The sequence below is a fragment of the Episyrphus balteatus genome, chromosome 1 (genome assembly GCF_945859705.1).
Source record: "Episyrphus balteatus chromosome 1, idEpiBalt1.1, whole genome shotgun sequence".
Taxonomy (NCBI): Eukaryota; Metazoa; Arthropoda; class Insecta; order Diptera; family Syrphidae; genus Episyrphus; species Episyrphus balteatus.
In genome coordinates this window covers 22,234,587-22,261,433 of record NC_079134.1, presented here as the reverse complement: position 1 = coordinate 22,261,433, position 26,847 = coordinate 22,234,587, and the positions used below count along the sequence as shown (strand labels likewise).

At 29.7% G+C, this 26,847-nt stretch overlaps 3 protein-coding genes across 5 annotated transcripts in view; 2 read left to right on the top strand and 1 right to left on the bottom strand.

The window, feature by feature from the left end:
• Positions 1-17,405, bottom strand: part of LOC129914428 (tRNA-dihydrouridine(16/17) synthase [NAD(P)(+)]-like) — a 134,922-nt gene extending 117,517 nt beyond the window's left edge. For 2 of the 3 annotated variants that reach the window (XM_055993710.1, XM_055993695.1), the window contains exon 1: positions 17,262-17,393. The gene's annotated coding sequence lies outside the window, so the exon portion shown is untranslated. Of the gene's footprint in view, positions 1-17,261 lie in introns of all 3 variants that reach the window. The other variant, XM_055993688.1, reaches the window with a different exon arrangement.
• On the top strand, positions 13,271-17,426 carry LOC129914455 (uncharacterized). Its single transcript, XM_055993722.1, has 8 exons — positions 13,271-13,618; positions 13,671-13,784; positions 13,843-14,481; positions 15,913-16,050; positions 16,123-16,377; positions 16,434-16,631; positions 16,694-16,934; positions 16,987-17,426. Exons 1-8 carry the CDS (start codon positions 13,382-13,384, stop codon positions 17,220-17,222), a joined length of 2,058 nt encoding a protein of 685 aa, XP_055849697.1. The 5' UTR covers positions 13,271-13,381; the 3' UTR covers positions 17,223-17,426.
• Positions 17,427-25,086: 7,660 nt separating this feature from the next.
• LOC129914334 (protein twisted gastrulation-like) lies at positions 25,087-26,517 on the top strand. The gene has a single exon (XM_055993533.1). The coding sequence runs from the start codon at positions 25,312-25,314 to the stop codon at positions 26,035-26,037; it is 726 nt and encodes a 241-aa protein (XP_055849508.1). The 5' UTR covers positions 25,087-25,311; the 3' UTR covers positions 26,038-26,517.
• Positions 26,518-26,847: the final 330 nt, after the last annotated feature.

Below are 26,847 nucleotides of genomic sequence, written 5' to 3'. Positions count from 1 at the left end.
GAACATGTTCATTATGAATTATTTTGTGTTCAAAAACATAGAAATGTTCATTATTTCAAAAGCTGTTTATTGTTTGTTCAGTATTTATAATTTTGTTGCAACAAAAACGAATTTTTGGAACAAAATGATTATCCGATCCCAGTTTTCTGAATGTGCAAAAATCGTAATGTTATTTACATTATGAAAAAGAGAAACGATTTCAATCCTTGTGACCTTGAGGCTTTTGTCGAATATTCAAGCTCTCAAAACTGTTTTGTTTTTTTTTTTTTTTGGAAATTGAACTATGAGAAAGTCAGAAGACAACAGTAGCTAGTTAGATGGGAATTTTCAAATAAAAACGTAAACATTTTTAAAAATGTGGAAATTCACTTGGATTTTCTTTAAGATTTTTTTTAGTTTAAAATATTGTGTTATAGCTTTTATAATCTACAAGTAAACTAACATAAAAGTGAAAAACAAGAGCATTTATTTTCTAACAATGCTTCTTCAATTCCGCTTCTGGTAATTGATTCTGCAATTCCCCGAGGCGGCTCGGTAGAAACATAGGTTTCCCAGTAAAATCACAGATCGACTCGGTTAAATCACGGATTGCTTAATTACCAAAATTTGTTGGAAAAATATAATGCAGTTATGACAATGTTTCATTTTTTAAAAGCCAAGACTCTAAAGAGTCCATAAAATTAGCTTGAGTGAAGAAAAGGTAAGTTCTAGTTTAAGTACCAACAAAACTATGATATAAATGGAACTTTTATGAGAACTAATAAAAATGTTTCATTCAACACAGTGCCAGTGGTGAATTTAAAAACTTTATAAAATATGTTCATTAGGGTGTGTCACTTTTGTATGGCCGAAAAAAAGTACTCTAATTTTACAATGTAATAGTGGTCAAAAGTTGTATGAGGGTCTGAGGTTTAAAAAAACCTATGTAAAAAAAATTATAATATCGTTGGCTCACTCAAATCGGTTGAAGTTGTTAAAAAAAAAAAAGAAAAAACGATTTTTTTTCCTTCGCTTATTATTTCACAGCTTTTTTACTAAGTGTTCAATTTCAACAAATAGAAGCTTAAGGGGAGAAATCCCTCTGGAAGACAGCTTTTTCAATAATTTTTATTGAAAAACCGAAAGCATTTATTGAAATTTGGAAAAGTATATTAGCTTAGTCACATTTCAAATGGAACGGTAGAGGGGATCACTGAAAGCTTAAAACCAGTTTTTCGGGAAAATCGACTTTGTGCTTAAGCCGCCATCTTGGATTAAATGTAAAACACGTTTTAGTGAATAACTCGGCCATTTTTGTTTTTTGACAAAAATTATATATGTAAAACTTGTGGAAAATTTTATTTTCTATAACTTTTATTTTAATAAATTTTTCTATATGACCCATATTTTTCGAGTTAATTTGAAAAAACTATACCCCTACTCATGTTAAACTTTATACCTACCCGCTTTGATTATAGATTTTAAGATCAACGCAATATGGGAGTGTTTTTATTGTATGTTTTTGGGGATGATAAATCTTGCTGCAATGTTAATTTTTGCAAATTCCTGAAATTTTATAAACAAAAGGAACTATCTCAAAATCGGTAAGTGTCGTTTTAAACAAAATTAGTAAATATTATAATTGATGTCTAGCAAGACAATTAAGTCTTTGAATTTTGAATCGGTTCATTAATGCCTGAGATATTACCAATTGTTTATAATAAAAGATTAAAAGGGAGAGTGAGTTATGGGCTATATTAATACAATTTTTTTGAAGTAAAATAAAAACAAAATGGCGGCTCTATAGCTCTTTAAAGTTTGCGCCATGCAATGCCCAAGTCCACAAAATTATTTATAAAAAAAATTTAGTAAATAAAAGTGTAAAATAAAAATTAGAGACGAAAAAAACGAAAAAACACAAAGTTTTTTTTATAAAAAAATTGCTAAAAAAATATTTATTATAAAAATTATATTGAACTTTTAGGTTCATGCAATGGCCAATAAGTTAACGAGTAATTTGGTTTTTTTTTCAAGTCGATAGCTTCATTATTTTTGAGTTACTTTGCACGGCGCGAAAAAAAAAAACGCGTTTCGACAAAAATGCATTTAAAGTTTTAGTTTTCGTACTGTGGAAGGTTCGGAACGCGTAGGTTTCGGAACTATCTAGGGACTTTTGAGGCTTCATTTAAGGCTAAGACCACTGAAAATAGTTTCTTCGGTTGATAAATGAATTTATTACGCAAAAAAAAAAATAATGCAAAAATAAAAAATTCCAGAGGGATTTCCCCCCTTAAAAGTTTTTTCTTTAAATTATCTTTTATGAGAAAGCCTAAAAATATTTAATATATATATTTTTTTCTATCCAAACGGCGCAATTAAAAAAATCATGTATTTCAAAAATCTCTAAAAATCCTAATTTTTTTCGATTTCTTCCTATATTTTGAGCGAGCCAAAGATATTAATTAATGAAAATTGTAAACGCAGGATTTAATTCTAATAAGCAATGCAACTTTTAAAAGCTATGATGTACATTTGAAAATTCCATAGTTGAGCACTTTGAGACACCCTAATATTCATTATGTTAAGGAAACTACGAATTAAATAGATTTATAGGTTTGATAGATTTAGAGCAAAAATGTGAGATTATTGCTAACAAAAATGGTACCATTCTTTAACGTACCATTTTTATAACTGATTTTTCGAAAAGTTATTTGATAATACTGTTGTATATTGAATTTGGTAATGACCCAAGAATTTTAAGAATTCATAAGAATATCTTAACTAAAAGAAGTTTTATAAAAACGTTATAAAAGTTTTTCTAAACTTTGATTATTTAGATTTTTGATTGGATGTAAGCCACATTTGAACCATATTTACTTATTATTTTTGACACAATTCTAACTTAATTTAACGAAGTGGAAGTAGTCTTCTATGGGAAAGTTAGCCGGGTGCAAAAATTTCACAAAACAATCAAGTATTTCAATCCATTGGTCTTGTTACGAAACTGAAAACCAATTAGAGGAAGTGGGGGTAAGACCGCCTATGGGGGCAGGACGGTTTTCGTACTATGTTGTATGAAAAAAAAGTAAAATTGGCAACACTTGCAATATAAAATAGGTGCCCTTTGGTAAGATCGATCACGTCTGTAAGTTTTAGCAGTTTCGGTTAAGACCCCAAAGAGTTACTATAAATTTTGTGATTTTTCATCAAATGTGGGGGCAAGACGGTTTTTTTTTTTGATGTTTTTTCAAAACGTATTATCTTTGGTTCAGTATTTTTTATTTTTTTTATAATAATGTGAGTTTCTGCAAAAAACATTAAACTTAATGAATAAAAACTTTATTATATTTAAATGATGTTTTTTATTGGTTTTTAAGACAGTTGTAACACTAAGTGGGCGATCTTGCCCCCATTTCCCCTACTTACAATATGATTATTTAAAGAATATCACAACTAATAAAGTAAAGTGATGTTTTTACGCAAAAGCCTAAATCGGTCAAGGCAAATTTTTAGTCTATTAAATTCAAAAGAAGAATGTTAAAAATTTGAAAATGAGACAATAAATTCATTGCACAGTCCCACCCGTGACAATGTAATGCTGAAAGTTTAAATTAAATAACGACACTATTTAAGGATTATTTGAATATTAAATAGAATTTTTTGATAAATGAAATTGAAGACGGCTATCTGCAGATTAAATTGGCTAAAAGAAGCTATTGAATGGAGTTATTAGTTTGTAGCGCCATCATACATAATGAAAGACGTAAAAATTTTTTGACCTCAACACTCAAGGCTCAACTTGCAGAGTTCCACTAAATAAAAAATAACTACTTTAGAAGACTTCAATGTGCTTTTCTTTTTTTCTAACTTTTTTCTAAGATTGAAATCTTAATAGATTTTCAAATTCAGTTTCTTTTCAAAGTAAAGCATCATCATATGCAGCCATCTTCAGCTTTAGAATCAGAACTTATCAAGAGTTAAGCAGCCTATTCATATGCAATTTATTTTTACGAAAAAAAAAAGAAAAAAATCAATTTAAAGAAAGGACGCACGTCGTCAAGCATAATAACCAAAGTTCCTATCTTGAAGTAAAGTTTTCCCTCATAAATGATGCATCGATGAAGAATACAAAAAAAAAAAAGTTTCTTAAAATATACTTTTATCAAAACTTATGAATATGATGAGAATAAAGAAAAGTAACCTTCTCGTCCTCCTCGTATATTTAATAAGAAATTTTTGATGAATAATATTGTTCATCCGTTCAGCTTTGTGTCCGAGCAGAGTAGTACCAAGTACGGAGTATAGTGACATGAAATTGGCTTCGGATAGGGTCAAGGCCTTTATTAAATTGATGTATGGAGATGGAGAGGTATGATTTTTTCTTGGATAAACTTTTCGTTCTTAAACGTTTTCTTTATTTACGATCAAATTGAAATATAATGTCATATTAAAACTTTTTTCTTATAGAGCTATTGAAAATCTCTATTTTCAAGTTTAAAAGTTTTGCTCTCACCACAATGATTTCTACGAAATTTGAGCTGCATTTTTGAACCAAACTATTGATTTCTTAAAAAAAAAAAAGTTATTGGCTTTTGGTAGATTTCTGATAGAGTTTGAATTTAAAGTTTTAACATAAAAAATGTGATCATTTGAAAACTTTAAACTTTCGATTGAAATTGGCCGGAAAGAAAAGATATTTGGGCAACAAATGTGGAGCGAGGAGCTTAAAATAATAAACATTTCATGCCTTAGGTCTAACCACTTCAATTTTTTTTTTATAGTTGCTTTTTTGTTCAGTATTTTTAACCCTTTCGAACCCAAGCTATAAAAATCAATATTAAAAAATGTGTTTTAAGTATTATCGTGTCAAAAACATCACAACTAAGAAATATGAAAAGCAAAAAGTTATGTTCCAAAATAATAAATAGCAAAACTAATGAGTTATTCTCATGTTACATGGTAACTAACATACACTACCTATGATCACCAAAAAAAAGTCGGATAACTAAGGGGATAACTTTTTATAGAACAATAATGTATGCTACTTCTTTTAAGCCAAAACACAAAACACTTTCTGGATTAACATTTTTTATATCTTTTTTTTCAAAACTATGACCAATGGTCATTGACCATATATAAAAATAAAATTTTTTGTAAAAAAAAAAATGTGGATTTCAGTCCCTTTTAGATAAAAAAAAATTAAAAGTATGATATTTGACTAACTTTTTGTACTACTCCCGTAACTAGGCATTATTATCTTTCAATTAAGCCATCGAAATCGAAACCTAAAAAATTATTTAATGGAATATTTTTTACGATTTTTCAAAGACATGTTACATGAGAGTAACGCTGGTAGGGGAGAGTGGGGCTAAAAGTAACAGGGGTAAGAAGTAACAGCTAAAAAAGCGGTGTTCAATTTCAATATTAAGGAACGCGTGAAAGAGAAAAATGCTCATTTTTTCCATATCTACCGGCACATTTTCTTCAGTTGATAATTAGATGGCAGGGTGAAAAGTTATACTAGTGTCTAAAAAAAGCATGTTTGTAACTTTTTATTTTAATTTTAATTTTGGTCTACCTCTTTACCCGAAAAAGATATAGTGCTAAGTGTTTTTTTGTAATATGCATTTGTGTTTTGGCTAAAATTGTGTGTACATGTTATGTCTATATCAGTTTCGTTTTTTATTCAATTTTTTTCATATTCTTGTAGAAAATTGAACGCTTTACAAAAAATGTTAAATACACTTTTTTAAAAAAGGTTAAATACACTTTTTTTTGAATTATCTAACCGTTTAGTAGATATTTGAGGTCCAAAAATCGAGAAAATCTTTAAAAATTCGTTTTTTGTTCTTAATTTTGTAAAAAATTGAAAAATTATAATAATCAAACGCGCATGACATATTATTGTAGGAAACAGATTGCTCCACAAAAAAGGTCTTATTAACTTTTTTTTTATTAATCTAACCATTTGAAAGATATTCGAGGTCAAAGTTAAACAAACATATAAAAACTTTTTTTACTTTTCAAAATTTTCTACTTCACTGAAAAGTCATTATTATTAAATTAGTAAGATGGATTATTGTAAGGGCTTAAATATTCTACAAAAAAAGTCCTTGGCATCAAATTGGTTGCTTTAACCGTTTAGAAGATATTCGGAGCATATTTTAACCACTTTCGGGAAAAAAAGATGTGCTTCAACGTTCAACGTAACGATTTTTTGGGACTTACCCTACTTTTTCCTTACCTTGCCCCGTATATAGGGTAAGTTGAAACAAGAAGACTTTTTTTTTGAAGTTTTATTTTTCAACATTACCGTTAGGTTTTGCTAAAGTTTTGTGATGGATCTTGCAGCTAAAATATGGGTCTTTAATTTAAAAAAGATTGGGTTGACTTATTGTCAAATTTGTAGAAGGACCATCGGTTTTAGTTAAAAGTGTTAAATTTGGCCCCCCTCTCCCCTATCGAAAGGGTAGGGCTATTATTTGTGTTGAAAAAAAAAAAAAAACAGTTTTTTAAATAGCATATAGTTAAAATTATTATTATTAAAAAAAAAGTTCATGTTGCGATAATGGTTCCTGTCGGCTATTAACTACTTAGGTATATTATTACCATGTAATTTCGTTTTTGGTTGTAAGCAATTCAGCATGATTCAGCTCCAGTGAATTTGCAAATATACCTTGAAATAAGCGTGTCATTCACTGAAACCATCATATTTTCGACCTGAAATTTGGTCAAAATCATTTGCCATTTGAATAATTTAACCGAAGAAATAAAACAACCAAATAAATCTTTTTATTCACCAACTTTCCATTAATGCTGACCATCAACACAAAAAAAAAAAAAAAATCTCTTTCTTTATTTACACTAATCCTTAAGTACAAAATCTCAGTTCTTTTTTTCCCTTTTATATTCACTTCTTTTATTAAGGTTCTTAACTCATAAAAACTAATTCCTTAAGTAAACTCATATTTTTCCGCAATAAAATTGTATAGTTGGTTGGTGGATATAAAAACCCAAATACGGCGACCGTTTGTAAGTAGTAGTAGTAGTAAAAATCTGTCAAGTACAAACAATGTAAATTACGACTTGTCACGTGTTCACCGTTATACTTTCTCTGAATAATTAATAAATGAAACTGTTGACAGTCATACCGACTTTTTTGGGGTATTTTGTATACAAAAAAAAAATATGTCTGCCAAAAAACAATTTTTTTGTTTGAATGCTTTTAACCTCAACATCAACATTGTGTCCAGAAAAAAGAAAGATGAAGAAGAAAGGGGTGTTGAAATATAAACTTACCCCCCAAAAAACTTGCAATTATTCACGATAACGTCGACATAAAGGGGTTAGAATTCACTTATAGAGTACCTGTAGTGCTATTACGTGTACACTTGGCGTAATCGAGTGCACACACTCGAAAGAATATAGGATTATACTCATACACATAAGTATAAAGACTGTTATCTTCTTCTACACCCCTCGAAATAATTTGAATGAAGTCCTACCAAAATTTACATGTAAAAGACCCGTGATGTGTGCGGGGGTTTAAAATATTTCCGCAAAACGAGGAATACGAGGGTGGTTTTTGTCGTCAGTTTCAGAATTTGTTATTTTTATATTTTCAACAACAAACTTTCAAAAGGAGTTTCATGGTTTCACTGTTTCACTTATATTAAAGGGGATTTTGTGCAGACCCACCCATCTGAGGACGACACGGCATAAGCCGGAGAGAATAACCAGAACGAACGCAAAACATTAAACAAAAACAGTTTTTTTTTTTAAATAACAGGGATTTTGCAGGAATTGTTTTCAACGGAAGCCGAATGACGTAAAATTGAGTAGGTGGGGACCCAAACAACGTTGTCTCCCTCTCTTTTACTGTCTTTAAGCTTTACGCATGTCCCAGAGAGAGAGAGAGAGAGAAATTAAAGGATTTCATTTTGTTCGTAAATGAGAAGAGCTTTTTTAGAGAGAAAAACATAAAGCTTTTAAGCTTGCTTTCTAAAGAAAAAAGAAAATGAGAGAAAAAAGCTTTAAAATATGAGCTTTTACTCAAAAGCTTTCCCTAGACAAGCTTTTACAACTCTGTACCTCTTGAGTAACACAGTTTTGGTTTCCATTTGTTTTTCTGTTTTCTATTTATTTTTGCTAGAAATTCATTTTTTTTTTCTATTTTTAAGGTTATTTCCGCTTTAATGTTTACCTACTGTTTGTTTGGTTTGTATGAGAGAAAAAGAGAGTATGTACACAAAAGTAAACTTATTCATAACGGCGAAAGTAATCAAATAATTAACTTAAGAATAAATTTAGCGGAAGGAAAATAATATAATTGAAGGCAAAGTTGTAGAAAAAAGAAAAACAACATAACAAAACCAAACTCATATTTTTGTAATAAAGAAATACGGAAAGAGAGAGAGACAAAGATAGAAAGAGATGGAGAAAAAAGAGTTTTTCGATCGAACGAACCCACCAATTCAAATAAATCGACCCTCTTTGGGTTTGGGGTTGTTTTTATGGTTTATTTTTTGAACTTTGGAGTATTGAACCCTTGGGGATACTCTCTATACTGCTTTTTATGTTTTTTTATTGAGATGTAGTGCAAATGATGTGATTGCAAAATTTCAATACCTCGTACAACCTATACGTACTCGTACAATATATGAAGGAATGGCAGAGGATGAGAAAGAGAAAACGATGAATCAAATGATATTTTGGTTAAGGATTCTCGATAAATGGCTAAAGATAGGGGATTCAAAGTTACACAGAAGGATGTTTTTCTCAGCAAGAGTGTACCAAAGTATTATTGCGGTATTTGTTTTGGTGGGAGATAATATACTTTTTTTTTAAGGTGGCAAATTCCAATGATAATGCGTAATAAACTTCTGTGCTTGTTTACACATTTTTTTTTTTTTTTTTTTTGTGAACTGTTCTATTTTTATTTCCGTTTTTCTGGCATATAGAGTGAGGAAAATTTTAAATTCGTTGTCAATATTTGTCATACATTTATAGAAATGCTATATTATTATAACTGATTGTATTTAGAAATACATGCGTTTGATAGATAGAAGTTCTTTTTTTGAAATTGACTTTAAACTTATTTAAGAAAGTAGTAATTGGACAAAGTCCAGGTGGGGGCAAAATGACATTTTTTTCATATATTTATTTGACCCAAGAGTTGTAGGTTCGACCCTCAGTGGCTGCAAATTTTTACCGACTTTCAAAAAGGAGAAGGTATTCAATTCGTCTGTATTTTTCTTTTTTTTTGTGTTTGTTACCTCATTACTTTGGACTGAGCGAACCAATTTTGATATTTCTTTTTGTATTGGAAAGCTAGTGGCTGTAGTGTGGTCCCATTTTGTTCAGTTCTAGCCACAGAAACTACATACAAAAAAAAACATAAAACATAGTTTTGATTGATCCATGGAAGTCGGTTTTGTTTTTTTTTTATAAAAATGATTATTTTTATTGTTTTTTAATAAATTGATGCTTTTTTTTTTTCAAAGTTGAAACAATTTTGATTGAAAGATGTTTTATAACGGCAAATCACTAAACTAACGATGTTCTTCTTTGATTTTAAAATTTTCGTGTTTAACGCAAAATAATTCCAAAGAATAGGTAGTTGAATCAACGTGATTTTCGTTGATTTTAAATTGTTTTTTCCCTCAGTGAAGATACCTTTGGCCAACTATAAAATTGAATTTTTATAACTCACAGAATTCGTTGTGACATCATTTTTTATATAATTTTATTGTTAATTTCATTTGTCCATGGTCAAAAACGATACTCGCCTGTTTTCTACAGATGGCGGGTGTTACCGACCTCTAATCATCATAAAAAGAAACAAGTTGATTTTTATCATAAGGACACACCCGAACATCTGTCATGAAAAAAAAAATTGTCGAAGAAACCCCTATGTTCTGCATTTTACTATTTGCGAATTCATTTGCCAAAAGTGAAATTAGGTGTTCTGCATTTCACTCGTTTACATTTTCTGAACGAATTCAATGTACCTTTTTCAAAGAATCTGCAAATTTTTGTTCAAAATATCATATAAAATTATATTTTTATTGTTTTGTAATGTTTATTTGTTGTTAATCTAGTATTTGCTTCACATGCAGTAATTACACTTTAGAAACAAAATAGCAATTTCAAAGTTTTTGAAATGTAGAACATGCAATTTCATTTCACGTGAAATTGAAAAGTGATTTCAATTCACTTTCGATCGAATTTCGGAACATGGACGAAAACATGCGATTTCATTTAATAATGTTATAAGACCAAAATGGAAAAGATTGTTTTTCCTTAAAACGACGCTTACGATTTTAATTAAAAATAAATGTGCTGGAGCAAATAAGGACCTATTTTTGATAAAAAAAAATATTTGTTACCGTTATACCGTTATTAACGGTAACTGCCATGAAACCGTTTTCTTGATGTCTGATTTTCTTGTAAACAACGCTAATCCAGAAAAAAATTTGGAGGGGGCTGGAAAATTTTTCAAAAATTTTGTATAGGGTATCTTAATGTAGGAACATTTTTTCTCTTTTTTTTATTCGTCTTTGATCGAGAGAAAAGCGCTGCAGTACTGAAAGTTACATTTTACTGCTCTCGACAGCTTCGTACTACTGTCTCTTCCTTTCACAGTCAAAGTAGTGTTTTTTCAAAGTTCTTGATCTCAATCATTTTACACAAACAGCAAGGTGTTGAGTAATCTTAAAAAAAAAACACTTTATATCGTTTGAACTTTGTCATGTGCTGAATTCAAAACTGTTTACGAATTTATTCCTATCACGTCTTGTTTTTGAGCTATACTCATTACTATTTTCCGCAATTCGACCGAAAGTGAATTGAAATCACTTTTCAATTTCACGTGAAATGGATCTTCGATCGATTTCGACAACTTTGTAAATGCTTCGAACTGTCAAAACTGAAGTAGCTATCATCCATTTTTATTTTGTTTCTAAAGTGAAATTACTGGTGCTTTGAGCATGGATGCAATTTTATTTACAATTTTAATGAAAAAAGCTGAATTTAAAAGAAAAAATAAGTAGACACATTTTTCGAGACATATCAAATATGTACATATGTAAGTGAAATACAGAACATGGGCGATATTATTGCAATTTGTAAATACTCAAATAAAAATTAATTAGGTAAAGTGTAAAGCGAATGAGGTGCAAACACAGAGGCAATGATGAATTATGATATAAATAAATTAACAACAAATTTTGTCCAAAGATTGCATATTCATTGAAAAAGGCACCAAATTCACTTACAGAAACAAAGTGAACTGATTTCGATCAGAAAATCCAAAGTGAGTGAAAAAATCCAGAACATTTAATTTCACTATCGGCAAGTGAATGCGCAAAAAGTGAATTGCAGAACGTGAAAGTCTGAAAAACTAATTTTCAGAAGCGCAAACTGGAATTTCCTTAAAGAAACCATTAGTAATGTTTTTATTATTTTGAAAAAAGTAAATATACTGAAGACGATAAAATACGGTGTTTAGAGTTTGCATAAGAAGTTTTACAAAATTTAACGGTGATGTAACTCGACGCCAAAATACCGAAAAAAAAGATTTCAAGAATTCCGAATTGGAATAAAATCCGAAAAAAATGTATCCCAACCCTCAAGGTCAGCTAAGGCCCTAACTCAAACAAACACAAACAGCCCTTTCAGAATTTGGAGGGGGCTCAAACATCTGAGCTGCCTCTAAATCTCTAAGATTTACGAACAAGTTTCACTTAATCATGTACATTATGAAGAAATCAGCTAAATAATAAAATTGTCTTGGAGGCTTGGGGGGGGGGGGGGGGCTTGAGCCCCCTGAGCCCCCCCCCCCCCCTCAATACGCCACTGAACGCTACCGATTGCACTGAAACGTTTTACAAACCTTATGCTGTGAAAATTTAAAAAAAATATTTTTTGAATTAAAAAAAAAATTCAATTTCATTTTTTTTTATTTTTTGAAAAATAAATTTTTTGAAAACGAATCGATGAATTTTTTTTAAACTTTTTCTTAATTCTTGTTACCTGTACCTTATTCTTATTTTGAAAAATTTAAATTTTTTTAAATATAAAACTATTAAAAAAAAAACGACTCTAACGATTTTCAAAAAGAATTTCTAAAAGGAGAATGGGCAAATTTGTATGGAACGCGGACGTTGCGCGGCCAAAAATGATTTTGTCCTTTATTGATGTAGTTAAGTCATAAAAGTATTTTGCAAAAGTTTTTTTTTCCCTGTGACGTGCCTAACAAATAGATAAAATGCATTTTTGCATTTAACACTTTATGAATTTTCTCAATATTACAACTTAAAAATGTATTTTAAATGAAAAAGGTTGATGTTCTGTCATTTTTCCTGAGCCTAAATAACCTAACCTTGAATATCCGACAAATAGAGACCAAAATATAACATTTTTAAAACCACACTTTTGAGTTTTTATTTTAGTTTTTTGTTCAATATTTTGTTAGTTTGGATCACATGAAAACTCTAAAAAAAAGTCTCGATAATGTTGTTTTAAAAAGTTTATATTAAGAGTTCTATTGGTCGGATATTCAAGATTAATGTCTTCAAGCTCAGGGAAAATGACACAGAATCATATTTTATATTCAAAATCAATATATTATTCACTTTGTCCTTTTCACATTGCACAATGCATTAACACTACGAATATTACAATATCTTACATTCTTAATGCTTTGCACCAAAACGTCCATAGTAAAAGTTATTCCTAAGTTATAGTTCTTTCATTTGATACCAATTTCATTAATGGCCGCCGAACGTCCAAAATGTCCATTCTCCTTTCTTTGTTATGTAAGAAATTGTATGCCATTCTTCGTTTGGAGTTTAATGCTTTTTGTTTGCATGTGTGATTTTCAGTTATTAATAATACCTATCGATTCTAATATCAACAACAACGGTTAAACAACGCGAGTTTTCCAGTTGATGTGGGTAGACTAAATTAAGATGAATTCACATTCTGAATACAAAGACTGACAATCATCATCGTCGGCTCTATTTTTGGAGGGTTTGGAATAACAAAAAAAAAATAAACAAACAAACAAAAAATTAAACAGCTTAACTCATATGAAAACAATATAAAGCCGTGATTTTAAGCTGCCAGACTTTTGAAATCCTTATTAGAACTAATTTAGGCTATAAAACTGCATACTCACATTTTGGTTATACCTCCACTCTCAAAATTTGCTGTGGGCTCTTAGACTATCATTTTTCAACTTTAAAAAATACTTTCTTAGACGAGATTTTTATATTTTATTTTTATTTTTCTAAGAAATGACAAAAGATCATTTTAATTGTTTTACATGTCTTTGTTCAGACGCAGTTGTTTTTTGTATTTTGTCTCATTTTTGTTGAAATTTTAACAGAAATAAATTAAAATGTCTTCAAAGAAACTAACCTCAAGAAATGAGATCGATGATATGGAAAAACTTGCAATACTTCTAAGTTTGCCTCACAAAAATACCTACAATGCACTACCTGAAGTTGAACGTCCAGCTGGTCTACCGATAAATGCATTGCCAGGTTGGGAATCAATTCCTCTACATTCGAAGCTTCCCATGCTTAAATGTCCCAATAATCAAGTAATATTCACAAAGAATAAAATTGGAAGATCTGTAAGTTTTCAGTTAAATTTTGAAACACACAAAATTTAAAACCCATTTTCAGTATGAAAACTCACAGCGGGATTTTGATTCAGTTTGTCTCAATGCAAAAATGGACTACAATCCTTTGCATGATCCACATTTGGGAAGATTTTATTCCAATGAGAAACTTTTGAAAGTAGAATATTTGTTCATTTTTGCCAACTTTAACTGAGATATTATTTATTTCGATTTAGCGTCTTCGAGAAAACGGTGAAATAACTGAAAACAATGATGTCATTTGTACCTTGAAGGAGTTCAATGAACATCGAATACCTTTGCATGAAACATATCTCTCACTCATTCGGTCGCAGAGAAATAAAATGAGCGAAGAACAACAAGATATTCACATGATATCACATGCTGAACAGATAGCAGAACGAGAAAAGAAGCTTACTGAAAAAAGTCTAAAAGGCACAAATTACTTTGGAGATATATCAACGCGAAAAGCCGAAATTTCTCAAAAACGTGCTCAAAGAAATCAAGCCATTGTCGAAAGAATTTGTGAAAAAGAACAGAAAATCGAACTACACAAGAATTTACAGGAAGAAGTTTGGAGACATAAAAAAGAATTGAATAATTTTCGGATTAAACATATTTTGGATGTTGGAATCGATATTCAGAGAAAGCGACTTATTGCACTGAAAAAACATTTGCAATACAAATCAGATAGACTCAAAAGAAACATAAAATCGATTAAGGAAACAAGTATGAAAATGGCTGAGGAAAAAGCTGAGCTATCTTGGGAGATGCATCTTCAAGAAAGAATTATGAAGCATGAGAAATTGAAGCAAATAACTAAAGAAAATGAAAATGATATGAAAGAATGGATTGAGGTGAGTAATTGGTTTGCCCTACTAAAAACTACATTACTCTATTGCTTTACTAAAAAGTTGATCAAAAGGGCCAGGGTTTTAATCAGTGTTTGTTTCTGCCATAAACATGAGTTAAAAGCATTGGTCACTACTCTGATTGAGCAAACTTCTTTTTTATTAATTTATCTTTTTTTTTTAATTTAATTAATTGAAAAACCCCTTTCGAGAGTTCCAAAATCTCTAATATAAATTCTTTTTATTCTATGACTTTTTACAATAGAAAGACTGATAGTTTTTTATGTGACGACTTTTGCCAACAATCACAAACAATGCACAAATTGCAAAGTTTCAAACAATCTACGTTATTGCTACATAATTGGTAATGTGCGGATGTTTCAATCTAACATAATATCGTGTGAACCAATGATATACGAGAAAATGGTCGCAAACTTGGGTTCGACTTGGGGTGCAATTTATCAAATATGGTACAAATGAAATTGCTTCTACTTTTCTAACCATGAATCCATGAGCCTTGAGCATGCACACATGCATTATCAACTAAGGATCTCTACTTTCGTACAACATTCCGACTCTGTTGAGGATTATAGGAAACAAATTTTAGTAAAATATTGGAAGAACAAAATTTAAAAAAACTCACTGCAAATGTACTTTCAGAAAATTTTTCAAATTCATTCCTTTTACTTCTGATTTGGAACCTTAATAGCTAATTATTAAAAACTATATGGACAAAATCGCCCAAAAAGATAAGAAAATAAGAAGCACCAACCGATTTTGCTTGAAATGGTCCACAAATACCAGAATAGACTTGTTCTTGATTCTGATATTGGGAATGGCTTCCTACTCTTCCTAGACTTTATTCCTTCAATAAACTTTATACACAGTTGTATTTTACAACTAAGAAAATTAATTTCAGTACCAATTTTTTTCACATCTTGGCTCAGAACTTGTCATTTGGATATTCTGGTTTTTGAAGCATTAGCTCTAATCAGAGCTTTGGCTCAACTAGATAGTTGATATCTTATAAACTTGAAATAATTTTTCGATCTAATTAATAAAGTTTTCCATTCATACGAATTTAGTTCAGGTTTGCATTCATAAAATTTAGGGCATACTAAATAACGTTTACTAGCTTTATATGAAGTTTCCACTATTTGATAATGGCAATAGATTAACACCATCGTTCTTAATATTTTGCAAACGGTTTTTTGTTGCATTGCATCTGTCGTTAATTTCTATTATAATGGGCTTGTATTGACGATTTAATATATTCATAAAAATCGAATTCAATTTACAGGCGAGGCGGTAAAAATTTAGTTAACTAATATTTTCAGAGGCTTAAACGTCTTCAACTTGTTGTGTAGTAAATATTTAATTACCAACTAACTTAAAATTTCTTAAAAACCTACCAAAAAAGTACTTTTCGTCTATTAGAATCACAGAGTTCAATATCAACAAAAATGGAATGAAATTCAACAGCAACTCGAAAATAGATGCCGTCGCGGTCATCATTCGGAAAATGTTACAAGAAAAAAGCGTTTAATAAAGAAAATACGATGCAGCCTTGAAAAAGTATGAATTATTTCTTCTTCATTAAATCCTATAGAGAATTCAGTCTAAATTTTTTAAAACTTTCTCTTTTAGTCAAATGAAGATGATTTAAAAAATCTAACATCTCAAGACATTCATGATGCCCTTCAAACTGCAATCGATTTAGAAAATCCCCAAAAATTACAACATTTCGATTCAGATGATTATATTTTCAAAGCAGCCAAATACATATTAGAAGATATTCTAGCAAAATTTGACAAAGATCTAACCTGTGAAAAGGAAATTGAATATGTACTTTCAAATCGTATAAATAAATTGTTTACTAATGTCAAGCAATATGTTTTAAAGGTGAGTTTTTAATTTTAAGAAATATTATAGAATTATGATCTGATTTCCATTTTAAGAGAGCAACCCACATTATCTCAACTGACCGTGTAAGTACCGGATCAAGAAGTATAAGTTTCCTATCGACACGAACAAAAAGATACTCATTGGCAAAAGGTGTTTCATTCAATAGCTTTTCGACCTTAATTGGAACTGGAAGCTATGCTTTGAATGAAGGTGGTGTTAAATTAACAACTGGAAGACCACCAACTCCAGCAGTAAGTAAAATCATGATGATTTTTCTGAGAAATCTCCCAACTGAAAGTTTTTTTTTTTCAAGGGCTCTTTAACATCAGTCGTCATTGACCCTGACGACGATGATAATGAAGATGACAATGCCAACAATCTAACTAAGAAAAGAAAAAGTCTCCATCAGCTGTCTCGAGATCAACGTATTTTCGTTGAACATTTGTTTATAAAGTTCAAACGAGAGCTAATTGTGGGTGTTGGAAAGCAAGTTATGGCAGCAATTGAGTGTCATAAAAAGAACAAGATACTGAGAGTAAGAAAGGAACTACAAGGTTTGTCAAGATTCATTGAACTTTTTATTTATAAAGTCTTAACATATTTCAGATATTGACAAACAATTCCTCGTGAAATTAATGACACGCTCAATTTTAAGCTATGCCATTAACAATTGCAACTTTCATTCAAACATATTACTTTGTCAATATGCTTTGGCAGGAGATATAATTCTTTTACTGCAAAAAGGTCTTTTAAAACCAAAACGTGATCCTAGGGTTATTGTACAACCACGTTCTAGATGCGTTTGTGTATTGGCACCACCATTTTCAACATATTGCAGATGAATTTAAATGGAAATTATAATCATAGTTAATAGTGCTTACCGTTTTTTTTTTTAGAGAAAATGTTAAATTTGTTGTTGAAAAACACTGGCAATTTCACAAAATAACAAACGTGTATTTTTACAAATTTACCAATTTGAAACCAAAACAAAATAAACTCTGCGAAAATAAATGCACTGCTGTCAAAATAGATGTCAGAAAAATTGACGTTTTGTTTTTGTGTTTTGTTCGTATAGTGCGCACGTGAAAGAAGAGGAACAAAGTAAAATGGAACAGAGAAATTCTTAAGGCGGATGCAAATTAATAGAAGCTGTGTTTTATTGGTAGGTAAAACTGTGTATACGTAGGTCAGTAAAATTTACCAATTTTAAGAATAAACTAAAGTATGTCAGCTATTACATGAAGCCTCAAGAGGCTTGACTCTTTTTTCTAACTTTCTTTTGATAATCATTCTGTGAGGCGCGTACTATTACACGATGCCTCTTGAGTCCAGGACTCAAATTTGACATTTCTCTTTTGATTTAAAATTTGTTGTTGTTGTATTGCACCAAGAAGCATAAAGAAATGAAAGAGAATGTTGAAAAAAGGAAAAGTGGAAAAAGAAACGTCAAAAAATAGTTTCAGAATTCCCACCCACGACTCTCTGGTCGGATAATTTTTTGTTTCATCTTTTTTCTCTTTTGCACTCATTACGTTTGAAAAGAGGCGCGCCTCTTGAGGCTTTATGTAATAGCTGACTATGTATTTTAATGCTGGATTAACATAGGTCTGCATGCAGAAAAGAAAAGGGGGATAGATACATATATACCTGTAATCCGTATGTTTGAAGGAAAGGTGTACGATACTGACGACATGTTCGTCATCGCCATAATCTTCCTATAATCTACACTTATGAAGATCTCGGCCTTTGTATATAAAATCTATAGTACTATCATGAAAAAAAAACAGCGCCACCAAAAAAGTAAGCTAGCGAACGAACTAAAAAATATGTCAAATTTCAAACAGAAATGTATATCTCATCTCCTTACTCCCATTATTAATTCGATCTAAGCGCCCTCGCGACCACTCAGGTAACGAACAAACTAAAAAATTGCACTTCATGATAGTACTATAGATTTTATATACAAAGATCTCGGCATTCTCATCTACTTTCTCTATCCAACACCTTTGGTTCTTGAATACTGTGTCCTCTTTCAATGCAGATTTAAGTCGTTTTCTATTGACGGCATTTAGAATCAGATTTTGAATCTGAAAAAAGTGGAAAATCTCAGATTTCATGATCTATTTGCGACTTGAAATTCAAAAAAATGAAATCGAAATTCGAATTACGGCATACGATTTCGATCACACTTTAACGTATTGACGCTATATGTCTCTATCTTTTTGTACTGAAAAAATAGAGACAGCAATATTCAAAACGTTAACGTATTATCGTAATCGTATGCCGTAATTCGACCCATCCCGATTTTTATCAAGATTCACAAATACAAGCACACAAAAACTTTCACTCACACGCCTCTGTCTAACATTTGTATGAGCATTTGTTGTTGTTTTATTTTAAAAAGGTTTTTTTTACTATAGCTATATAGTTTAAAAATAATTTATTTGTGACAATTTTAGCTGCGCTCCTTTGGAAATATTTATCTACTGCTTAGTACTTAAAACTACTTTGAAATACTTTTGCTATACTGAAAAAGTAGTTCAAAGCAGCTTTAAGTACTTAGCAGTATATAAATATTTCCAAAGGAACGCAGCCTTTAATAGTCAATCGAAGTACTCGTATTCTCCAAATTAACTATTAAATAGTCAATTTTAATTATTAAATTAGTTATACATATGTGACTATTTAAATAATCAATAATATTTAATAACTATTCAATAGTGAATAATGACTATTTAACATAGTTTTCTCGGTTTTAACTATTAAAGGAGTTATTTTTTTTCTGAGTGTATGTACTTCTATCTTAAAACAGCCGATTTTAAATAAATATGTAGGTGCTTCCCAAAAAAAGAGATCTCTGAGGGCTCAGAGATTTTTAAATGAGACAAAAAACATCAGTTGAGCGCTCACTTTTTTCGGAGATTTTTGAAATAAAAACTTTTTGGATTAATTTATCAGGGGTCGAATCACGGCACACGATTACGATCATACGTTAACATTTTAACTATTGCCGTCTCTATTTAATCAGTAGAAAAAGATAGGGACAGATAGCGGCCATACGTTAACGAACGTATGCCGTGATTCGACCCCAGTTTTTTCTTTTTCTTATTGTTTTGACAAAACAACTGTTCGTTCGATATTCAAATTGGTGATACATATGTGCTAAAAACATGAAACATTTAATTTGAAAACTTGAAGAATAGGTATGTTATTATTTTGAGCTTGTTTCACGATATTATTAATTTCGAAATAGTTTTTTTTTTCAAAATTGAATATTTGAAGAAAAATTGTAGATGTGTGAAGTTGCAGTTGAAGTGTTGGATTTGAAAAAAAAATTGGATTCATGTGTGAAACTTGTCCCACAAAATTATTTTTCTCTCTTTCAAAATGACATTGAGCGATTGAGCCTTCAGAGATTTTTTCTTTCTGTGCGCCTAGTAACAAGTTCAATTAATATAGTGCTGATTCTTCTTATACATAAAAGCTTTAATAGTCTTTATGAATCGAAAATTTAATTATGACATTAATATTTTTTTTTTTTAACTAATGTCGTTTTCGATTGGAATCACTCAAGGATTCACTCATTCTGAAATCCAATAAAACAGTTTGAATTGCTTCCACTCAATTCTATTTTTTTTTGTGTTTGTGTTTGTTTTTCTGTGAAATTTAAAATGTCAAATATGGCATAAGACTTGAAAAATAATTAATATGTGAAGAAAATAGTACCTAATATTCAACAAATTAATCGGGAATTCGTTTTGCAAAATATTTTAAAAGCTTTATTTATTTGTTTGAAAATAAATAAACAAATTAATTTCAGAAAACGAAAAAAATTTGAATGAAAAATAATAATAAACAATGATTGAGTGTATCTTTGACATGTGAGTATTCATGTATTAGTGCTTCTTGGTTTGATTCTGATTTGAAATCAAGAAGAGAATTTCTCTGCTGAGAAGCGTTCTGGCTGTCATTTTCATGCCAATAAAACGGTTTCAGAAGTCTTTTGAATGATTCCGGACGCTTCCGGAGAGCCAATCGAAAACGACATAAGAGCCAATTTTTCAATCTTCTAATAAAAGGTCAGTTAACTGTTCGACGAATAAATTTATTAGGCTCATAAACAATCAGATAAAAACATTGATTTTTTCAATCAAGAATAATTTATTCTACAGAATAACAAAAACAAATTGTCAAATTCAAAAATATTTAAAATTAAACGTCATTTTTATTCATGATTGTTTTTGTTTTCTTGTGTTCCACTGTATTTTTTTCAAAATTCTTTCAAAACAGCTTTGACAAAATATTTTTGTTGAGTTTATTCCTTAGAATAATTTTAATTCGTCTCTGAAAGAAGCAGATCGTTTTATTCTAAGGAATAAGCTATATCTGCTTGTTGAAAAATTGATTTTGTCTCTATCCTTAGGAATAAGTACTAACTGACTGTTTAACTGACTATTGAAAAATTGGACCTAAAAAAATATATTTTCAAAAATACAATTTTTGGTAGGAATTGGGGCATTGAATTTTTTAAAAATGCTTTTAAGTTTTAATAAATAGTAACTCATTATTGTTTATTTGTTTGTTTTATTGAAAAAAAAATAATAATTTAAGAAACAGCTGCAAAAATTTTGATTTTTTGTTTCCAAAAATGCATTTTCATTAGATAGATGAATCGATTATCTCTCATCACTTTTCTGTAACTTCCGGTGTTCCACAAGGGAGTCATTTAGGTCCAATGCTGTTCCTTATTTTTATAAATGACCTTCCTGATGTCCTTACTAACTCAACGTGTCTTATATTTGCGGGCGATTTAAAATTTTTTAGACGTGTAAAAAATTTAACAGACTGTACGCTTCTCCAAAATGATGTTAAAAATCATATCAACTGGTGCAATATAAACCAATTTCATATAATTGTGGATTAAAATTTCCCTGATGATGTTTGCCTTGCTTGAAATATGATATCCACTATAAATTTTCCAGGGGAATTTTGCTGTTTTAATAGTATTTTAAGTCTGTGGAAAAAAATTTCGAGAGAGATTCTCAAAGGCAAAATAAATTCCGAGAGAAAAATAAACAAACAAACTTCCCCTGAAGAATAACTCATTTTTATCAGAAAGTGGTCACTGTGGCGTATGTGTATTCATTTCATTTTAACAATTTTTACGGTTAAGGCAAATCGTTCTACCTTCTTCTTCCTTTTTATTCAGAGTTTTTATGATCTCGATGTCGAGAATATCATAACTCTACCACGTATCTGCTTCACACTGGCGGATACCTGTAGGGTTTGGTTTGCTGGTCTGAGCTCAAAGTTTAAGTTTTAGTATGGTTTTTAGAGTTACTTTAGATTTAAAATAAGTAAACAAACAACATCAATAACAATAGCATCAATATTCAAAATAAAATAAGGGTGATTGAGCCCTACTTACATTTTACAATCCATTTTTCGATCCATCTATTGGTTTCTAACTTATAAGTACATACAATTACTCAAACATTATTAAAAATCAACAAGATAACAATTTTCCAAAACAGTTATAAACCTGGTAGTCTCACTTTTACGATTATTTGCCGTTTAAAAGAATTTTTCCCGGTTATTTTTTCAAGCTGCTTTCCTGCAACAATTCAACAAGATTCATAAATAAAACAAACATTTGTAGAGATTTACAAAAGAGATGAGTTTTTCCATATATTTGTTAGTATCTTTTTCTTTCTTTGCTTTTGATTTTCTTAAGACATGAAATATAATAATATTCATATTTTTTTTTTTATAAATACCTATATAATTTACTTATTTTGTTTAAAATATTTCATTTATTTTTAGCTCCACGGAAAAATAAAAACAAAAAAAAAACACATTTACCATTATATAATTATAATTATTATTAAAAACTAAAACTTATAAAAGATGTACATATGCATATATGTATAATAATACATATACGACTATATTTTTTATATTATTTATTTTTTTTATATCTAAAAAAAAAATACAAACTATAGAATGTTCATTTTTTGTATTTCATTTGATTTATTTTTTTTTTTAATTAAAATTGTACAAAAAGTACAATATTTTATGCTAATTTTTATATAATAATAATTTTTTGACAAAACACATATAAAGCATACTTTTTTTCTGTATTTGAATTTTACATTATGCATATTTTTATTTATATTAAACATAAATATTTATGCTGTTTGTCAATTTATTTATTTATATAGCTATCTGATGAGGGTACACTTAGATGGTTTTTATATTACTTTTGTATTGTATTTTTATTTGTATTTTTATTTTAATTTTCTTATACCAATGTTGCTAGAATTTCCAAGAAATAAATTTGGTTTTTGTCTTTTTCTTTTTATTTTACAAAAAAATTAACTGAGAATTAATTACTCAGTCTGAAAATGAGTTTTCACAATTTGAAACCCTCAAGTTTCCTAAAATTTTCATTTTTTTTTTTTGTCTACTTATCAATATAATTTTGTATGTAAATAAATAAACACGTGCCACTAATGAATGCGATATCAATTCATCATTTTTTTATTGCACAGTTATATTTGTTTTTAATTTTTTTGTAAATTATTTCTATTCACAAAACAATGCGGTGCTTTACTAATTTACCTAATTAAAATTTTAAATTTAAAAATAATAGTAATTATGATACAATTTGCTTTCAACTTTATGATAGAAATTTATGTATAAATTATTTTGTGATTTTAAAGCATATTAATTTAAGCAAATGGTATGTTCTTTGATTTTGCTATAATTTTAACTTTTAAAATTAATTTGTTTTTAATGCATGATTATGTTTGGTTCGTGAGTGAATAAAATATAAATATTTTTTTATATTGAGTATAAAACATTGCATCTATTGAAATGTTTAAATTACCATTTTTAAATTAAATGCTTTTGGCATTGGATGTTAAAAATATTTAAATGTTTAAGCCATTTTCGAAATAAGCCATTTCCGACTTTAAAACTACTAAGGTCAACAAAAAATATTAATATTTTTTATATAAAAGGAAGAGGTTTCAGTTGACACATAGTTCCATATTTCAAAGCGGAAGCTCAGTTCTAGTGCATAATTAATCAAAATTTGAAATTCAATTACAAGAAATTAGAAAAAAAACGTTTTAGGGTTTTTGAAGTTAATAACTTCTTTATAGACTTTTAAAAAATTGTATTTGCAATACTTATATGAGTTTTAAAAACTTAAAATGGATTTTCAGCATTGACACATGTAAGTTAGGGACCAAAAAGTAAAACTTCTAAGCCATGTAGTACACTTATTTAAACAAAATTGGAAATTGTATAGGCTGTATTCTTCCGTCGCTCATGAATGGCTGCTAAGTTTAAATTTTTTTAACAAGCGTTTTTAAGTTATAAGAGGGTCGTACGTCGAAACTTAAGTTAAGAAAGCTGGGAGAATACCGGTTCAGGTGATTCCTTACACAAAAGGTCTGTTACGAAATACAAATTCTGTATGAGGCTTCCGAATTCATAATGTTTAGTTACTGTTGGTCTTAATCTATTTTGATAGCAAGCTCGCTAAACTCTTAGCAGTACTTGAGAATTTTTTTTTTCAACTTCTTGTTGGACCAGTAAAAATTTAACGAAAAAACGCAAGTGAAAAAAATCAAAAAAATATACCGCAGATTAAAGTGGAATTCCTTTCGAGCTCATTCCATTTAAATGTTTTGAAATTTCATTTCGATAAATTATTTTTATAGAAAATATATTTAACTTGGAAGCTTATTTGGCAAATTTCATCATAGTTATCTTCTAAGACCTTAAGTCGACGGAGCCTATTCTACTCTTTTAACTTCAAATTGACGTTTTTGCTGAATTTCCAAAATAAAGAGGATTTGTGCCAGTCTCCACTCAAAAAATATTGAAATTTTTAATGGAACTGTTATTGGTTAACTTTATATTTTTTTGAGTGCTGAACACAAATATGATATTTCATCCCACTAGAAAATTCTGTCCCTTTTCTTTCCATATGATTACCTACAACCACAAAGAAATAATGTCATTGGAAAAATCTTGTCCCTTTTCTTTCCATATGATTACCTACAACCACAAAGAAATAATGTCATTGGAAAAATCTTGGAACGCAGACGCTGAATCAGGGACCCGAAACTTGAAAAATTTGTTGTTCTTAACGTTATCCATTATTGGACAGATTGAAATTCATAAGCCATGTTTTCGAGAGTTAAGCAAAAGAATCCAATTCTTTTTTTTTCACGAAAACTATCCAAAGCCAATCTGATTTTAAAGATCTTTTTGTATGAATGTTTCACAGATTGCCAAATGTTCAACTCATTTTTACTGAAAGAAAAAAAATGACGAAATTCCCTGTAAGTTTTTGTTGTTGGACATTGGACTCTGTGTTAGCTTTTAACGAAGTGGATTTCGAATGCTAACAAAAACACTGCTATGGCTTTTGAAATTTCTGAAAATTCAATGAATGATTTAGAAATAAGAATAAAATAATTAAATTTCGCCTATACCTGCTGTTTAGAAAAAAAAAACTACCCCTCTTTTATTCCACATACATTCAAATTTCTACCTGATGATCCGTACACTCCTCTAGCCAAAAAGTAATTAGTGATTACAGGAAAAGTCAGAAATATAGAAAGTAATTATGATCAAAAATATAAATTAAATAGGCAAGGTAAAAATAAACAGCAGTTTAAACACTAAACAGATCAACACTGAACGTAGGTTTTTTTCTCTCTGTTAACAAAGTTATTCAAATAAAAATTCAGCAGTGAGATCTCCTTATTTATGTTTTGAAACCCTATAAAATCATTAAAAGCGTGAATGTAAGATTCTGATCGAATCGGAGAGCAGAATAGTGTAAACGTTTTCTAAGACACATAGTCTTTCATCAAATTCAAATATATTGAAACCGGATATCAAAACACAAAAATGAAACTCTGGAAACTATGGACTACGAGTTTGCTCATTCTTTTCTGTGATTTATTAACCATAACTCAAGTTAACGGTTGCAATAAAATTGTTTGTGGTTCGATTATTTCCAAATGCATATTAATTGAAAATTGCAAATGTGAACCGAAAAATTGCCCATGTCAAAATGAGTTTCTTAATTGCCTTGGAGAAAGATATTCGAAAGAATGCTGTAAGTGTGTGGATTTGTGTCCAAAACCGAATCAAACACGAAATGCTTTATCTAAAAAGTCCCATGTAGAAGAATTTAATGGTGTTCCTGAGCTATTTAATGCATTGATAACTTCGAAGCCCGAAGATGTCGAATGGGACATTGTCACATTTCCAGTCGATATTGATATCATTACTGCTGATTTTGATTTAGATGATAATATGAAGTATTGGAACGGAGAAACAGTTGATGAAGAAGATAACTACAACACAGTAAACTGTAGTGTCATCTACATGACTTCTTGCATGTCCTGGAATAAATGTCGTCAAAGTTGTCAAAGCACTGGTGCCAACAGCTATCGATGGTTTCATGATGGCTGTTGTGAATGTGTTGGTAAAACATCCATTAATTATGGTATTAACGATAGTCGTTGCAGACATTGTCCTGAGTCAATGAATGACGAAGACGATATGGGAGAAATCGAAGGTGATTTGGAAGTTTCCGATGACGAAATGCATCTTTTCCAGTTTTTATGAGTCTAGAAAAATCACATACTAGAGAACCCTTTGGAATGGAATTATACAGCAATAGAAAATCTGATTTCCAAAATTCTGCATCGCAACTTTAGTATTTATGTTCTACATAAATCCTTATATGTGACAGTTTATGTAGAGGAAAAAGTAGAGAGTACGAGTTGCTTCAGCTGAAAATCATGCTTTTATTTTCAAGTACACATTATTCTTCTAGCGCTCAAAATAAAAATCATAAAAAAAATTTCAGCTAAAATTTGAACTGTCGGAGTACATGATCAATTGTAATTTACGCCTTGAAACAAAAAAATTCACGATAAATTTTTAGTAAAATTTTGGAACGTTTATCACAGATCCAATTTAAAAAAAAAAAAAACCAATTAAACGTTTCTATGAATTATTCTATTAAAAATTTTAATTTTTATTAATTAATCGTTAAAGTAGTCAACATCACTTCTGATTCTGATACCAAGTAGCGTAAATAATAAAATATGATTTTTATGACAAAATTAGAGTTGTTTTTTTATTTCGTAATTTTGACAAAAAAATTGATTATTCTAAAGTTATTAAGCGAGGAATTAAGCATGCGTAACTAGACTTGGTGGGTGGTAAGCATTCGAGCTATGTGGAGGAAAGAATGTGAAAAAAATCCTATCTATTGGTTTCAGAGTGACTATCTCTCTCTTCTACCAAAAAACATATACGCGCTTAGGATTTTCGGAAAGCCAAAAAATATGGCATGAGGACTTGGAGTGAAGATGACGTTTAGCGTGATGCTAAATCGGAATGAGAAAGACGGCCTATTAACGAAAATAG

What these genes read in the sequence shown, in the direction of transcription:
- LOC129914334 (XM_055993533.1), top strand. Translation starts at nt 25,312, where the DNA reads ATGAAACTCTGGAAACTATGGACTACGAGTTTGCTCATTCTTTTCTGT.
- LOC129914455 (XM_055993722.1), top strand. Translation starts at nt 13,382, where the DNA reads ATGTCTTCAAAGAAACTAACCTCAAGAAATGAGATCGATGATATGGAA. An exon ending in TACGATGCAGCCTTGAAAAA is followed by an intron (nt 16,051 to 16,122) that starts GTATGAATTATT and finishes TTTCTCTTTTAG; the next exon opens with TCAAATGAAGATGATTTAAA. An exon ending in TCAAGCAATATGTTTTAAAG is followed by an intron (nt 16,378 to 16,433) that starts GTGAGTTTTTAA and finishes TTCCATTTTAAG; the next exon opens with AGAGCAACCCACATTATCTC.